Below are 17,348 nucleotides of genomic sequence, written 5' to 3' on the forward strand. Positions count from 1 at the left end.
ATCTTTACGTACGCAACCTATACGGCCTTCGTTATGTACTCCGGTCACCGTTTGGCAACCGATGAATCGGGGCCCATGTCGCACTGTGGTGGTCTCTTTATCTTTCTCGGGTAACCACGCAGATCATGTCGGCCTGGGTAACTTAAAAATTTTCTACATATTTTTGGGTGGTGAGGAGCCTCTGCGTCAGCTCGTGGGCCGCGTGCGTCCTCACGTGTCGATCACATGGATCTCATGTGACACCCACAACCACCAGAGCCCTTGTCATGGAATAAATATGTTCATCAGGATTTTATTGACCTTAAATAAAGCTAATAACTAGTGTAATTAGAAAATAAATAAATTAATTAAAGATAGGTACCTGCAACATCTACATGGCATCCATTTTCCAATTGTTACGCCAACAATCAGCATGTGTTGGTTCCATTGGCTAACCGAGGTGTGTCTAGTTGCCAAGACCACAACCATCCACCGGCCCTTCCCGAGGTTCACATTCTGTTGAATCCTAATAAATGACCAGCCCCACAATTGAGATGACCGACATGAATTGCCAAGATAATTGCAATACAAGTATCAAGCAAGGTAACAGTATGACAATGCTTTGGTTTCTCCTATAAATAAAACAGTACATCATTAATGCATTTACCATTAGTACTGAATTCATTTCACTTGGTAATAAAATGACAAATGGATTCATTTTTGAGACCTCAGCCAACGACTACAACTGATACTCGAAACTGACAGTCTTTCATATCCGGTAAACAGGGGTGATTCCGAGAAGATGGAAACACTTCCTCATGACGACTGCGGTTGCCTCGCATAACAACAACCTGCTTGCTTCCTCCGGGGACCCATTCACCTGCCACGCACCAAAGTACAAACAGTTCAAATAACTTAAGTGTGCTATGCCATAAGAGCAACCACTTAAGTGTGCTATGTCAGAACATACTGTTAAGAAAAAGATTTAAAAACTTTATCATAGAAAAATATGATGCTGAATTTAACAATTTGTTAAGTGGCTATTGGGACCAACCATGGGTTGAATGGGTGAAAAAGAAAAAGAAATTCATCATTTCCTAGCACTGATCCTGATCCGCCAAGTCACTACTAGACAAGTAACTGCTATACTACTCTCAATCAGGGCCATGCAACCCCCTTATAGTACTAGATAAAGAAAGAAGAATTGAATTGGCAGACAACCGTACACTAGCGGCGCTTACTTTCGCCTAGAATCTTTGCGCTGTTCCTTCCCTTGCTTTTGATCTACTGACTGAAGTAGACCTTCTTAAGAATGGTTGTTATGTTACTGTGCTTCTATACTAGTGAAGCTAGATTCAATATTCTTTAGGGAAGGCAAGCAAACCAACTTATTGTGTTCAGAAGTATGATCGAGTGAAACAAAATACACATTCATTCATAATTTCATATAATATACAAGCGAGATCTTGGTTAAGAAAAAATGGATGCAGGCTAGCATACAACAGGAAACAAACCTGACAGCTGGTGTAGAACCTCGTGAACATCTCAGACAAATTGTATAGGTACTCGCACAAAACATTTGGAAGCAGGTTGGAACAAGCCTCCTCGACTATCTGAAATTCATTGAATGACATTTACATTTATCAGAGGTCAAAACAAACAAAATGTATGATGTATATCGATCAATATCAAAACCAAACAACGCAAACCAATATAACTGTTCTCATGAAATTTTACAAGCAAGAGGCATGTGGTGAATGAGGATATATTCATACATTAGTAGCAACAGGAGTATATTGAAGTGGCAACATTAACGGTTGAGTGTTTGGCACTTCTTTCTCCATTTATCATATACCGATACTGTATTGTTGCCATCATATGTCATAATGATAAACCAACCATTATGTACTGATCTAACGGTCAACCAAGTTTTGCCCACTTTGGTGCAGTACCAGACAGTAAAGAAAGTTTTAATTAGCAAGCCCTCAAATTAATTGTCAAGTGTTTGGCACTTTTTTTCACATTTATGACATAGCATTGTGGTACGATCACTATACCACAGGTACTATGGTAAAACCAATGAGTGAAAAACAGGATGTAACGGTCTTTACAGACCAGTATTTATCAATCTGATGGTCATCAGGAACATGAACCAGGCAATTTTTGTCCAATTCGGTGCAATAAACCAATGAGTAAGAAACAGGTTGTATCGGTCTGTACAGACTAGTATTTATCAATCTGATGGCCATCTGGAACGTGAACCAGGCAATTTTTGTCCAATTCAGTCCGATACTGACCTTACTAGCTGATACATTTACTGGACTGGATTTTTCAGACAGTGAGTTAACCACAGAGAGCTGTAACAGACGGTCAGTCCACCCCTTGGTAACTGAGCTTGGGTTCCTTTCTTCCCATTTCTCACCCCAGTCCATACACTATATAGACTGGGGCTGCACAGTCCAGACATTTAAAGGTCTCTATACTTGTCCAAGATTTTAATCCTTGCATAAAAGTACACAACTTTGTCATTTCACTAGCTTTAAAGGTTCCAATAAATTTGTAGAATAGTATTTAAGATCTAATGTCACCACAATATAATGAAGAAAACACTCTATGCACATTTATTTGATGCAACAACTGAAACAAAATATGAAAAACCAAAACTCCCAGCCAAGTAACAAGATAATTATTTGATATACAAACAGACTCTTTCATACCTCTGCAAATTGAATAAGATGAAGTCCCAAGGCACGCTCATCAGGATGACCCAGCACAATGGCTTCCAACTGCACAAAAGAAGATTTATGTGAGAAAGATATTCTGAGTGAACAATAAAAGTGAACAACGGAAGCACTTGCAACCCCAATTTGTTTCTCCCTTCAAAAGTAATTGACTTACATTCTTTAACTCTTCTATCTCTTTACCCGATTTCTTGATAATGGAACATATCCGAGCATGTGCATACAATAGATAAACAGCAGTATTTCCCTGCTCAAACAATAATAGAAAATACAAGATATAAGTAAAATTTGCTTCAAAAAGAGTGGTACATGGTTCGGATCCACTCAGTAAGTTAAGGATTTGGGTATATTTTCTATTAGAAGAGAATTAAATATTACTTGTATGTGCTGTTATTTATTACAGCCACAGTATACAAATGACATCATGTATAATGATAAAGGAGCAAATGTTCCTTCTTCTAATTATAATCCAACCAAATTCCATAAATAGGGGGCTAAGGTAATACATAGTTTATTACTGGCCCATTACTGACCAGATGCATCCTTCTTAGATGAATATCATATCTTGAAATGCTAACTGATAGATTTAGAAAACTAAAGAGGAAAGGAACTTGGTAGAAACTATATCCAAATCTACAAAGACACACCCCTAAATTGATAAGTTTTGAATAAACTAAAGCTTACACTTTTAATACAGTAAACAAATAACACAAAAATGTCCGCAAAAATAACAGGAAAAAAACACTTTAAACCTCCCAGCCTATACTCAAATAAAACCCTAACTAAACCTAGTCGACCATAAGGCATCACTTGGATGTATTTCCAAAATAACCATAGGTATCAAAAATATCAACAGACCTTGTCATTTAGCATCTGATCAAAACTAAATGTGTAATTAGTCAGACGATTGTTCTTCAGATCTGCATATCTGTTCAAAAAAATGAAATAGACAGTTAATAGCATAGTATAATACATCAATGATTCAAACAGGATTAGAAATCTTATACATGAGTTTAAAAAAAACAAACACCTCAGCATTTTAAATGAATTGTTCTCTAAGAAAAGTATGAAAAGTTAATCTATTTCACCTAATAAAGGAAAATATCCATGATGTATCACATTTAATGATAATACTATCTTTTCAAGGGTGCACATAATAACAGTTAAGCATGTACAGGAAGTACTCATTTCAAATTAAACTAAGGTTCAGTGATGAGACTAAGAAAGAGAATCAGAGATCGTAGGGCGACAGCATTACCAATATCATTTTCCTTTTGATATTATGGAGCTTAAGTACCAACTCAAAGTTCTAAATACTTACTTGACAGCACCATATCCAATTGCCTCAGCAGTGCTATCAAGCTCATCATCTTTCCAGTCTTTAATTTTACCTATGTCAACAGTATCCCAATAGATTGCTTGAATTAGAGAACTGAAAATTTTTGACAAAAATAACTGATGATAGGATGCTCAGACAAAATGAGAATATTAAATGTTCACAAATGTAGAATAAATAGGCCAAAAGGAACAACCAGACCATTAGCATACCATTATCCTCAAGACGCTTCTTCAGTTCAGCTTTACTGCGACTTTTAGCTTCATCAAGTAACTCTACCAGTCGAACAACTTCAGAGCTACGTGTTCGAAAGCGCTTTCCATCTGATCCAAGAACTAGACCAAATCCCACATGACTTGTTTTTGGATATGTATTTTTAGCAGGATCTGGAAGCCAACCAACTGTTCTAGCAGCCTGAAATAAAATAATGTGGCACCTATTATGGAAAATCATATATTTAGTAATAATCAATTGGATATCAGATTATCTGCAGCACAGAAAGCCAACAAATTATTCACAGAGTTGACCCACAAAACAAATCCCAACAAGTAAATTATCAACAGAATTGGTGTATGCTAAGATCTATCACACAGAATACATACAGTGAAAAACATATCGAAATGCTGCTGCTGACCAACATCAGTTACATATATAATCCACTCTGCCTTCTCCACATTTAACCGGTACCTTCAAAGTTTATGGTTTATGAGACAAGTAAATAATCAATGATAAGCATTTACAAAATTGAACAACACAACATCATCATCAACAAAAAACAGTAATGCACCGACAAGCAGTTACAAAATGACCTATTAGTGTAATTCTACACCAAAAGAAAGAATTTACCCTTTAAAAGAATAAAAAATATGTATGAGACAGAAAATAGATTATACTGCAACTTCAGGTTATAGTAAAAAGCAACTATAAAAAAAATCTCTGACAGTCCTTAAGAAGTTACAATGGTACACAAATAAGCATTACATAAAAAAATTTTTGATGGTTTTTTATTTCTTTACAATAGCAAACCTTCATGATTATCAATTTCAATAAAGAAAAAAATGTGATGTTTCAAAATTTAATGGTACCCAATTTCAATAATCCCCTGTATCATCTGCTCATTGAGAGAGACAAATAGAAGGGACAGACACCACTTACTCTCCTCTATGTTCCTGGTTGCAGACGTAACAGCCAGCATATATCCCGGGACCCATGTGTTGTCACCAAAATCATTAAAAAAAAGGGTACAAGCTTAAGTGCTTCAAGAAAAAAAAGGCTAGCCAAAAAAGTTGGCACTTGTTGAAAAAGAAATAAATCACAAAGAAATTCAATGTGTAACAAGAGTCCAACATAATCAATGTGTAACAATGCCATAAAACATTTCAGGACCAACAAACCCATTCATAAAAAAAAAGAAGAGATCCAACGGTTAAAATCTAAAAGCCAATATCCAACAAGTATACAAGGAATTTCAGGGGTTGGAAAAGCAGAATTCCATGAAACAAATCAATTAATCAGCTTTTCCCAAAATAAAAAACTGGGAACAGCAAATATGTATGAATTCCAACCGAAGGATGCTAAAAAAAAAAGAAAAAAGTGGAGTACCAAATTCAGTAATTCACAACAAAAAAGTATAGAAATTAGTCCATGTCCTGAAGTGAAAACACCTTGGACACAATTACAATCTAACTTTCATAGAACTCATCATAAGTTCCTAGCAGGAGCATCAGAATTAGATGAATTCTCACCATGACATATGAGATTGTACTGATAAGATCAACTAAAGGTTGAAGGGGCAATCATCTTAACATGCATTTCATATCAGTGATTTAAAAAAGCGCTCGGGTGCTCCCCTAGGCGCTCAGGCGAAGCGAGTCCGAGCGCCTCGCTTCATTTCTAGGCGCCAGGAGCTTCGGGCGAGCGCCTGGGTTAAACCAGGTGACCAAACCAACGTTTGAGGTCTGGTTCGGTCTCCGGTACTTTAGTTGGTTCAATCGAACCAACTAAAGCATCAATATCAGCGTGACTTCCCCAACCCTAACCTTGCTCGCTGTTCACGCTACTACCGCCGCTGCCGTTGCTATCGTCGCCGCTCGTCGCTCTCGCTACCACTGCTACCACTCCCGCTCCCAGTGCTTGCTACTACCGTGGCCACTGTCTCCGCTCGCCGCTTGCCGCTCTCGCTATCACTGCTGCCGCTGCCACTATTGTCGCTCGCAGCTACCGCTCCCACTCTTCTCAATCAACACCCTCGAACTTTCGACTCTTCCCTCACACTCTTCTCCTCTTTCGATAGTATACTGTTAACAGTATACTGTATACTAGTAATAGTATTTGTATTTATTAGATTAATTTAATAATATATTTTTATTAAAAAATTTAAATAATTATATTATATATTTTCATATTTCAACGTCGCACTTTGCTCGGGCGAGCGCCTAGCGCCTCGAGCGTTTTTGGACCTTGGCGCCTAACGCTTTTTAAATCAATGTTTCATATATATATGTATATATATATATATATGTATGTATATATACAAATATATGTATATATAAATAAATATATATATATATATATACACATATATACATATATATATACACATGGTATGTAATTTCGAACAGTATCGCCCGGTACGGGCGGTATGTACCCCTCCAACGACATTCCGGTAAGAGGACCACCCGCTACCGGATGGAAAGTGCTACAGTGCTACACTATAGCACTGCTACATTACTACAGTAAGAGGAAAAAATATTTAAAACCACTCGGTACGCCCTGGTGTACCGAGCGATACACGGTACCATACCATACCGAGCCAACCTCGAAACATTGGTACGGTGTATATATATATATATATATATATATATATATATAGAGAGAGAGAGAGAGAGAGAGAGAGAGAAAGAAGCTAACTCAGTCAAAGTTAACATTAAAGATCTAGAAGCATTTTGGAACATTCTCAAATCTCAAGAGCATTTTGTCAGACAAGATAAACAAAATATTGCATACTAACCAAAGAGCAGCCAGATCAGTGGAGGCATAGTTGTATCCACCATCTCTCTTGATAACAATTAAAGGAATGTTATGTCCTTTTATCTCCACCACACGAGCACCATCACTTTCCTTGATCAGTCCTTCCTTATTGAACTCCTCCAACACATCTGGAATGTAAGGGTTATAAAAGCTCTCGCCCTTCATAGAAAGAAACAGAATTTTCTGATGTTAGCTTATTTTACAAGTATGATACTTTAGATAAAATAAAAAAAAAACATCTTAGAGAAAATAGTAGACAACAGTAGAACCTTTGGTGCCAACAAATGAAACAAGACCAATATAACATAAGAGAAAGAAGTCTCAGTCATAAGTAACTTTTCTGAAATTAAACATCAAAAAAGTAAATGCAATCATATAAATTCAGGATAAGCCAAAGCATTCTTGCACATGCAATAGATCATTCAAAATCATTTAGTTTCATTCAAATTGAATAGTTTCAAGCAGAAAATCTGCCTAACCAGTAAGTTGGGAAATCCAATTCTCCCCAGATATAAGATAGAAGTGAGATTGGCAACAACAATCTCAAGCTTAATGGTGCTAAGGCATAGTTTTGCATGCTGCAGCATATACAAGCACCGTATCAGACCAGCTCAGTGCATATCTTGCCATGGGTTTATTGAAAAAATAATAATAATAATTAGACATCATTTTCATAATTTTGTGCTGCCATTAACCATGAAGTTATTACTACATGCAACTATGCCAAATCAAGCCATGATTAGTAAAATTATTACATTAGATGTCTGCGCAAAAGAAAATTCATAACTCTAATCGAAGCAAAAAAATTTATGGCCGTGATAAAGTTATTATACCTTCTCCTCTAACTGGACCTGAAGGCGCTGATAAACCAGGTCAAACTCCTTCCTACTGATTTCACATATCTTTTTCCAAGCATGCCTATATTTGTCTTCCCCACTCTACAGTACAATAAATTAACAATCGAAAGATTACAACAGAAGGAAATGCACACCTGAAAAAAACTGCAAAGAATGCATCTCCGGCAACCCATTCGTTAGTAGACTAAACATAATGACATACATATTCATCCACATAAATCAACAATAAGGCATACTGTTGTATGAATATTCATCCCCGCAGGTAAAAAATGTGTAATACTCACCTGCAGCCTAACAACTGCTTGTTGTGCCCTTGCCATGAAAGCTGGTTCCTGATCAAACCTAAGCTTTGATGCCTTATAGAATGCCTGTAAGTGCCACAAAATGAAGTTAGATTGCAACAAATAAGAAAATCACTCAGATGATTCTGACTGAAATGGTCAAAGTTTGATCTTTTGCTTATTTTGCATAGCGTAATGCAAGTTGAAATGCACTTATTAGTCAATGCTTGTAGACAGCAATAAACAGATGATTTCATGTGTAAACATTAAAATGTATTTTCTTTTATTTCCGGAACAAAAGGCATATTCTTTGTCTGCTATTTGACGACCAAATAGACAGATGATTCAACTTAAAAGACATCCTATTATGACTTAAACTTGGCAAAGTGTGTCAAATGCAATCTACACAAGAATAAACTTGAACAAGGTAGGTTCGTCAGAAAAACTTGCAGTTGAACCAAAAATAATCTATCAAAAAAATATATTTTTTCCCATTTGGACCAAAAACAAGTTATCATATACACAGCCTAGCATTATGCTAGTTATGAGGTACTTACAAAATCCAGCCCACTCATGATATTTATGTTTAATCTGTAAGGCATGCCTACATGTAGATAAACTGTGTTATTTTCAAATTTCAACCAAAAGAATTAAGTTATAATTTAAGTTGTATGGTTGACCATTCCATATGTGTGCATTTGGCAATTAATAAGTTTTTTAAGCATGGTGTTATAATGCACCTTAACTTTAAAAGCATGAGACCATACAGATAAATCAAAAGTTTATTTATTATATTAAGTACATAAGAAATGATTTAGCATTTAATTAAATTCTAGCCAACCTGAAGATCTCCAATAGCTTGATCCCCAGCATCCTCCCAATCAGGGAATTGATCAAACAAATGTTCGATTAACATGCCAAACTGTAGAACATAAACAATTTCAGTCAAATAATCATAATCAAATATAAAATAAAAAGAAAATTAGTAGGAAAATCAAATCACATAAGCAAGATCAAGCGATGTGCCAAAAACATGCCATCCCTGACAGCACAAAGGTAACGCATCCTTGTCATGCCATACACGCCTAGGCACGATGCAGGATTCGTACCCACACAAGGTTTACACAGACATACACCAGTCCACTGTCTGTGCACCAACACAGAAATCCTTAATTAAAATATTTGTAGGACAACCCACAGTGCACTATTTACATTCTACACTATATTCATGTTCAAAATGACAAACATTGATGAAATTACTATTACACAAAGATGCAATTATGCAACCAAGCACTTTAAAAAAAAAATCTTAGAGAATTATCATGCATTCACCAAATATGTCATGTAAAATAATGTTCTGTACCAATCTAAATACATGTATATGCATATGTGATTATATAAATAAGTATTAAATAAGGCCTATGAGGCCTTCATGTCCATTTGAAGCAGCAAACCATATATCTGGCTGCATACATCTATGTGATTCTCATATACATGCAAAATGTAATTGCAGATGGCATATGAAATTCGCAAAAGCAAGATATGAGATCACATATGCGGTCTATGTTTCCACCTCATTGTTACTATTTCTATTTTCTATGTTATGTTAACATAATCAGACATAAAGAACTAGAGTATTTACTTATAACCAAAATAACATATTAATGAGTATACTCATGTCATAAGTTCTTGATTTGGACTAGCATATATTTATCAATTTACTTCTTGAATATGTTTTTCTTATTTCTACTTCATTATATTTTAAAAAATTAAAAATGAACTGGATTGATGTCACCAAATGCACAAATATAATGACATATGGACAAAGTTGTGGCACATGTGTAGTGTGGTTCCTCAACTGTTCACAGAATAAAGGTGCCTAGGAGGCATGCAGATGGAATTTCAGGTATCGGGTCCATGTGACAGATACACACAGATGCACCTGACATGTCCACATCAGACAGCCACACATGATGGGAAGAAGAGGAGAGGCAGCAGTCCCAGCTATCTTCCAACCATTCCTACAGCCAGAGGAGAAGCTTATTAGAGACCAGAATCCTCACTGTTGCAGAACTTCAAAGGGAAATTCCGTGCCATGGGAAGAAGAGAGAAAGATCGATAGAGAGAGGGAGAGAGAGTCTTTTTTGAAAGTGTATTTGAAGGACATTGAGCAATGCATCTTTGGTGCAGATGAGATGATGAAGGTGACATTCATAGTGAAGATGAGAGAGAGAAAGGGAGATGCATGACAAGTGACTGTATGATCCATCAATGCAGGACTTCAGGAGTAAAGCCCCTCCAACTGTACTTTTGAATACATCAGTGACCAGTTGCTTCCTCATAAAGATCAGATTACTGATCAATTATGATAACAACTAGTTCTCACATGATAACATCTCATCCATCCACCACTATGGGTTCAGATTCATTTATTGCACCGGTTTATATGAAAACTGGTTGCAAAATGTATATGATTTACCATCATATTTCAGATATATTTGGCTACAACATTCATATATAAAATTCTCATAATATATAACAAAATAATTTTTAAATAGCAGTTTTCATATTTTTGCATCTTACTTTCTCAAGATTTTCAATATCAGAATGTGTTCCAGTGCTTCATAAATAGGCACTTTAAAACATCACAACTCCCTCGTTGGAAGCCCAAAAGCAACTTGTTTTTGCATACGATGAACTTGTATACTTTCAAAATAAGATGTTAGTTTACAATAGTAAACTTAGCAAAAGGTAGCATTTAGTTTGCAAATATTGGATACTGTGGAGTTACATTATGAATCTCAACAAAGAAAAAAAGACCCATTTGATCGAGACACCTAGTTTAGCATAGAACATGAGAAGGCAGAGATGGTGCATAAGGTTTTCTAAGAGGAACTCGAACTTAGAAGCTCTAGTCAACTATTTAAATCATAATCTGATGCTGATCCCAGTAACAAATCAAACCAGTACGACAGCAGTTACTAGGCAGTATACTGTCTTACATTGTCCACTAGTAGCAAAAAGAGAAAACAAAATATAATATCAATCAGTGCCAGTAGTCTCCTTGGCTGGACTGGGAAAAACCAGTTTTTACCAAGTGGCAGAACCAGAATTTGATTCCTTGGTTCTAGCATATGTAAAAGATGGAGAAATCAGAGATCATACTTAAAAGAAGAAATTCCAATAAATCTAGATAACCATACAAGTAGATAATAAGTTTAAAATGTTCACCTGTGTACCCCAGTCACCAACATGGTTCCGTCTAAGGACTTCAACATTTGAGAACTCCAGCATGCGAGAAAGAGTATCACCGATTATGGTGGACCTTAAGTGACCAACATGCATTTCTTTTGCAATATTGGGTGATGAAAAGTCCACCACTGCCCTAGTAACTGAAAGTATTGGCGCCCATTCTTCAATACCATTTACCAACATGTTATGAATATGCTGCACAAATAAAAACTATGCCTAATATGGCAGCAGAAAGATATGGAGTCAAAAATACAAAACCATTGGATGTTTCTTTAACCTTAGATATCCATTTGTTTGACAAAGTTATATTGACAAATCCAGGTCCTGCAACAGAGGTAGATTCAATAACTTCAGACTGAGGAAGATTTTTGGCAATCGCCTGAAAAAGAAAATCATAGTTAATCATACTGCCATAGTAACCACAAGAAAAAGTATGGTAAGTAAAAGCAACATAATGGCAGCCATCTGAATTGGCTTTCTGTTAATTGAAACTAGCATATTAAACTTTATTATACATGAGATGATGCTGTCAGAAAATACAAGTTAAAATACCTGGCCAATGGAATTGGGATTTTTGAACTCTGTCGGTTTTCCCTTCAATTGTGACCAGAGGCCCATCGCATTATTACTGCAATAGAAGTGTTATAGTTAACTTCAATGACAAAAGCAAAACCAAAGCAAAGAGTTGACAGATAACAATCACAATCACAAAGCGATAGAAAAGCAAAAAGATGACAAGAAAACAAATGAACTCTTATTATAATAGCTAATGGCTCAAAGGACAACCAATCCTATAAACACTTTGTCATATACAGAACAATAGGAATAAAGAGATAATGAAATGTAGAGTATCTAATTACTAAAACATACAATAAGAACAATACCATTGATAGTCACCAAATTTTGCTTGACAAGCTGCAACCAGGGGCTCAATTTCATATGGAAATAGAGCTTGAAGGGATTCTTTCAATAATCTTGACAGTTGTTGTTTGACACTTCCAATCCGATCTCTATCCTGAGTCAGATATATTCAAATTTAGTTCCACCAAACAATCTATAGAATCCACTTTCTTATAGAAAATATATTTATTCTTATTTAGCAGAATGTCACCATATACCATAAGCAGATCATCCCAACTTGGCCTAGTCACAAATGTCAAACAACCTTCAGAACATGAAAGTGCATACCTCGTGGTCAGAAAAGATCAAACTGACCATGCAATGATTTCACATTTGTTTCTACGATCTCTAAAAAGGCAAACACAAAAAGAAAGACAAATAATTAAAAAAAATGCAATCTACATGTGCCGTTTACTTGGTCCAAGTTAAAAAATAAATATGCATGCACATAATTCAAGCCCTTGACCGTTTTATTTTGTGCCATGAACATATAGAAGTATGTGATGTGATGTGAACCATGGTGTCGCAAGGAAAGCAAGTAAATATCTAGAACAGAAAGGTGATCATTTGAGGCAAACATGCAAAGCTAACCAACAACCAAAACCAGCATCAGCTATATTGAATTCCAATATTCAAGTTCATCTACTACATTGGTTGATACACTATGTCTCCAAACTCGAGTAAGAGCCACATAGTACTTTCCAAGAAAAACTCATAGTAACCTATCCTACAGATCGATGACTCATATTTCACCAAATTAAAAATTTTCAAGTTGTTTGCAGTGAGTTTATGCTAATCAGGCAGTGCATTTTCATCAAACAAACACGTCTGCAGCAAACAACAGTTCTGCACAATCAACGCTTAGATTCCAGCTAGAGAAACACATCACCACAAAGAAAGATAAACATATTCATGGCGAAATCCAGAATCAAATAAAGCCATCTTTCTTTCACCTAAGGACCGGAAGAAATTTATCTAAACGCTAACAACTGGATGGCGCAAATCATTCACTCACAGTTCTTGTTGTGGGCACTTCCGGAGGGGCAGTCGTGGACACGGACGTCCCGTCACTCATGGCTGCGGCGTGCACCCTCGTCCTCGTTGAAACAAGTCTCCTACAGGCTGCTCCAAAATAACCTGCCTAGTTTCACAATCACCACACCATAACAATCCAAGAACACCGAAAATCATCAAAGCATCCAAAAAAAAAAAACAAGAACCAAGAAAAGGAATAAAAAACCAATCAATTTGCCGGAATCCAAGAACCGAGAAGACCAGGCTGAACAACAAAATTCAGAAATTGCAAAAAGGAATAAAGAATCTTGCACTAAAACACAGAAATCACAATCAATGCGAACGGAAATGCATCTAGGAAAGGAACAAAGAACCAATAATTCGCTGGATTCCAAGAACCAAAAACACCAGGCCGACAGAACAATTCATAAATTTAAAGAAGTGGAAGAATCTTGCACCAAAATCGCATCAAAGGCATCAAGCATTTACCCCAAACAAAAATGAAAACAAGACACGAATTCTCCAAGCGTCGAACCCTAAACTTCATTAGCGGCGTGGTACTGGCGAAGATAGATAGATAGATAGATAGAGAGAGAGACAGCGGATGAGGTGAGAACTAACCGGAGAAGGGCGTCGTTGTAATGGGGCGGCGGCGGCGGAGGGAGTCGAAGCGAGCAGAAGCAGAAGCAGGAGGAAAGGCGACTACTACCGCCATCTCTGCTTTTGGTAGCGGATTAAATACGCGTGCGTCACACTGGTATTGTAGGGTTTCTAGGTCCGTGCGAATCACATGGTTAGCCGACTTGGGACGCGTGCGAGCCACCGAAATAAATAAATAAGAAAAATAAGGAAAGAAAATCCATATCGGATCAAAATCCGAGACTCGGATCCGAGAGACATAAGGGAAAAGAAAAGAATATGAAAAGAAACAAAGGATGAAATCTTCAATTTAGATTTACTAGTAGCTTTAATATATTAACCAAATCAACTAAAAGAGAGATGGAGATCTATTTTGCTCACCTCTTTTTAAAATCCATTAACCTACTTTAAAGAATATAAATTGTAAATGTGCAAAATATCAAGTATTAAATCAAACATAGTACTATGTTATGTTCATTTTGGATCATGTTTAAATCTCGATGAGGATGTCAACCTAAGTATAAAATATAATGATATTGAATCATTACTAAACTAGGTCTTATGTGTATCGTATCATTTGATTCTAAATTTTATTTGAAGATCGATAAAAGATATATTATACATCCATCGAAATTTAATAAATATTTTATAAAAAATGTTAAGGTAAAAAATTGACCTATGGTAACTATATGCACAATATTTAGGTAACATTTGTATAGGTTAATTATAGATGATTCTTGTAATTAGCTATCCTTAGCATTTGGGATTCCTATTGTATGAAAGTAAAATATTTAATCATTTTTTTCTTACACCATCGACTTTACTCATAAAAATATCGTAGAATTTATCACTAAATATATGTTGACTCGATCTCACTTTGGTTTATCATTGAGCATGTGCGATATTTCTGTCAACACAATCGACGACGACGTGTGAAGAAATAAGATTAAATATTTTATTTTCATAAATAAAAGAATCTCAATATAATTTTTAAAAATATAAAAATTAAAATATAACTAATTAGTAATTCATAAATAATCCTATTTAAACATTGAAAAAGGTTATGCTATCATCTTTTACTTTGGTCATTCCTACAAGAGATTAAAATTATTTTATAAAAACATTACGGTGCATTACCATTGACTTGGATTATTAAGTATTTTGGATGAGTTGGGTAAGCCTGATTACTCTCTCTTTTGCCTAAATTTCTCACAGAAATGATAGTGTAGTACGTGTCCATAGTCTCTGAAGGGAAGGTTCATACCTACACGACGACGTCATTAATATCCCACAAGAAGAAGAAGTTCATGCTAGTAAAAAAATAGCCAGAAAGGTAGAAGAATGATTGCTACGGATAATCATCCATTTCACAGTCTCAGCTCATGGCCTTGTTACTATTGCGGGTGGTGGTGGCACTAGTGTTAACAAACTCTGAAACTGGAGTTGAGGTGTTAGCATAGTTTGGTCAAACCCCGATGTGTAGGATCATCGGTATAGTTAGTTGTTTGATAGGATCCTTTATCAGGTTGGGCTGAGCTTGAGCCTCATCTCTCGAGTACGGTCTTCTCCCTTAGCGAGTGATCTACTTCTTCGTCATCGGGCTCCTGCACATAGGTTAAGGTCGGGAGGGAGATTTCCTGACTCGACCCCTTCGAAGGTTAAGTCATTATTGGGAAAAGCTTTTTAGGAGAAGAGAATCCCCTTGCCTGATGCCGATCGGGGGGCTTTTATACCTGTCAACGAGGGTCGATCGTACGTGATTTGATGATGGTGGTCAGCTTCTCGCATGACCAGCTTGTACCTCTGTGTGAGCGTCGTTCCGAGCTTTCTAGAACGACTTTGTACCGCACGACATTATCTCGTGCGGCTTCGAACGACGCGAGAAGGGGCGATCGTCCTCCCGAGTTCGAGTTGGCACATCCGATGCGACGCTTCATCCCAGCCTCGAAACTCCACGTCTGATGTGTTTGTTGACTATGGCCACGAGGATGATAGTAGAATATACCCTATCAACTAATAATAATGCTACCTTTTGGAAAAAGAGAGTCGATAGCATCCCAGTAGGCCTTTGGATCTCACAAAATCTTTTGGAAGAAAAGCTACCTGATTCTAACTCCCAAGATCTTACTAAAATAAGATTCTACAACTCCGAGAGAATGAATACTTTGTGTCAAAATAACTTCTCGACATGCACTAAACCCATTTTGGATCTCTTAGATGCAAAATTCACTTGAAAATATACTCTAAAATGTATACTCGAAATACTAGTGAAAAATCAGTCCAGACGTTAAAGAGGTAGTGAAGTAGTACAATGACATCTTATTCTAGTCAATAAAGGACTCATGTTGAGCGGTTCTTATCTTGGTCTTTTAGGATTGCTCCTGAAGTCTTCCATTCATTTCCAAAGAGATTTATCATCGTAAAAAGATGTTTGCTCCAATTTAAAAACAAGAATTTGCAAAAGCTTGACGCAATAAGTAATTGGAAGTTCTATAACCCTCGAGAAAGATGGGGAAAAAAAGGTTCATGTTGAACCATATCCTCAGATTGCATGTTCTCTTTTCGAAGGATTCCAACCACGAACTTTGTCCAGTGATCTTAAGGAGTTCCAAGGTCCAGGCACCCAAAATTTAATCTCTTCTTTAGAGCTTGGTTAAGCAATCAAGGACCAAAGGGTAGTCCATCCATTGTTTTCTAGGTCCGATGGTGTTGTTGTTGTTGGTTTATGTAAAGTTTCATGTTCATGTCTTGGATTTAGTTAGATTTGTTTTAAGTTATACGATACATTTGTGCGTTCATCAGTCATTAACTTTTTAAGTCTTTAAAGGATATGCAAAAGAGAAAATAAGTTAGTAGAAATGTCGGGATCCTAATAATATCAATTATATTTCATAAACTCAGAACGATCGTATGACCAGTGGTCCAAAGAAGTCTGCCATAGTCAAAAGTCTCCTCTAGTACTCATATGATAATTTTATCGAATAAGATAACGAACCAACTTTAGAAACTACCATAAAGGCCCATCCAATCATATGTCACCTAGATAAATCTAGGATGATGTACTAGCTAACACTTTGCATCAGCTAAAAAACATCCAAAATAGCTACTTGAATAATTTATTTTTGGACAATCTTATCTCTACAACTACATATAACTTGTATGTATAAAACTAAAATAATCACAAAAGTCATCCAAAATGAAGTTGTGAAGCATACTATAAATCATCTACATGTTGTGCAAAGTATGAACGAAATTGAGAGATACAGATATATAAAAATATAATATCAAGCATATTATGTACAGACTTATCTGTGACATT

At 36.2% G+C, this 17,348-nt stretch overlaps 1 protein-coding gene across 3 annotated transcripts; it reads right to left on the reverse strand.

Moving 5' to 3' along the window:
* Window positions 1–589: 589 nt before the first annotated feature.
* Window positions 590–14,159, reverse strand: LOC103989977 (arginine--tRNA ligase, chloroplastic/mitochondrial). 3 transcript variants are annotated; one of them, XM_009408962.3, is made up of 18 exons: window positions 14,012–14,159; window positions 13,392–13,513; window positions 12,361–12,491; window positions 12,029–12,104; window positions 11,754–11,855; window positions 11,456–11,671; window positions 9,066–9,146; window positions 8,228–8,311; window positions 7,920–8,024; window positions 7,067–7,245; window positions 4,659–4,743; window positions 4,269–4,470; window positions 4,042–4,111; window positions 3,579–3,648; window positions 2,878–2,967; window positions 2,697–2,765; window positions 1,494–1,592; window positions 590–859 (listed from the first exon to the last, which is right to left on the reverse strand). In XM_009408962.3, exons 1-18 carry the CDS (start codon window positions 14,103–14,105, stop codon window positions 749–751), a joined length of 1,986 nt encoding a protein of 661 aa, XP_009407237.1. In that variant the 5' UTR covers window positions 14,106–14,159; the 3' UTR covers window positions 590–748. The 3 variants fall into 3 exon arrangements, with proteins under 3 accessions (XP_009407237.1, XP_009407238.1, XP_065045707.1); XM_009408963.3 differs by having other exon boundaries at window positions 13,392–13,517; window positions 14,012–14,139; XM_065189635.1 differs by lacking the exon at window positions 14,012–14,159 and having other exon boundaries at window positions 12,361–12,486; window positions 13,392–13,517.
* Window positions 14,160–17,348: the final 3,189 nt, after the last annotated feature.

Source organism: Musa acuminata, chromosome BXJ1-6, assembly GCF_036884655.1.
Source record: "Musa acuminata AAA Group cultivar baxijiao chromosome BXJ1-6, Cavendish_Baxijiao_AAA, whole genome shotgun sequence".
NCBI lineage: Eukaryota > Viridiplantae > Streptophyta > Magnoliopsida > Zingiberales > Musaceae > Musa > Musa acuminata.

Coding starts and splice junctions, on each gene's coding strand:
- LOC103989977 (XM_009408962.3), bottom strand. CDS start 14,105: ATGGCGGTAGTAGTCGCCTTTCCTCCTGCTTCTGCTTCTGCTCGCTTC. Junction 13,514..14,011: donor TACAACGACGCCCTTCTCCG/GTTAGTTCTCAC, acceptor GAAACTAGGCAG/GTTATTTTGGAGCAGCCTGT. Junction 12,492..13,391: donor AAGTGCCCACAACAAGAACT/GTGAGTGAATGA, acceptor TATCTGACTCAG/GATAGAGATCGGATTGGAAG.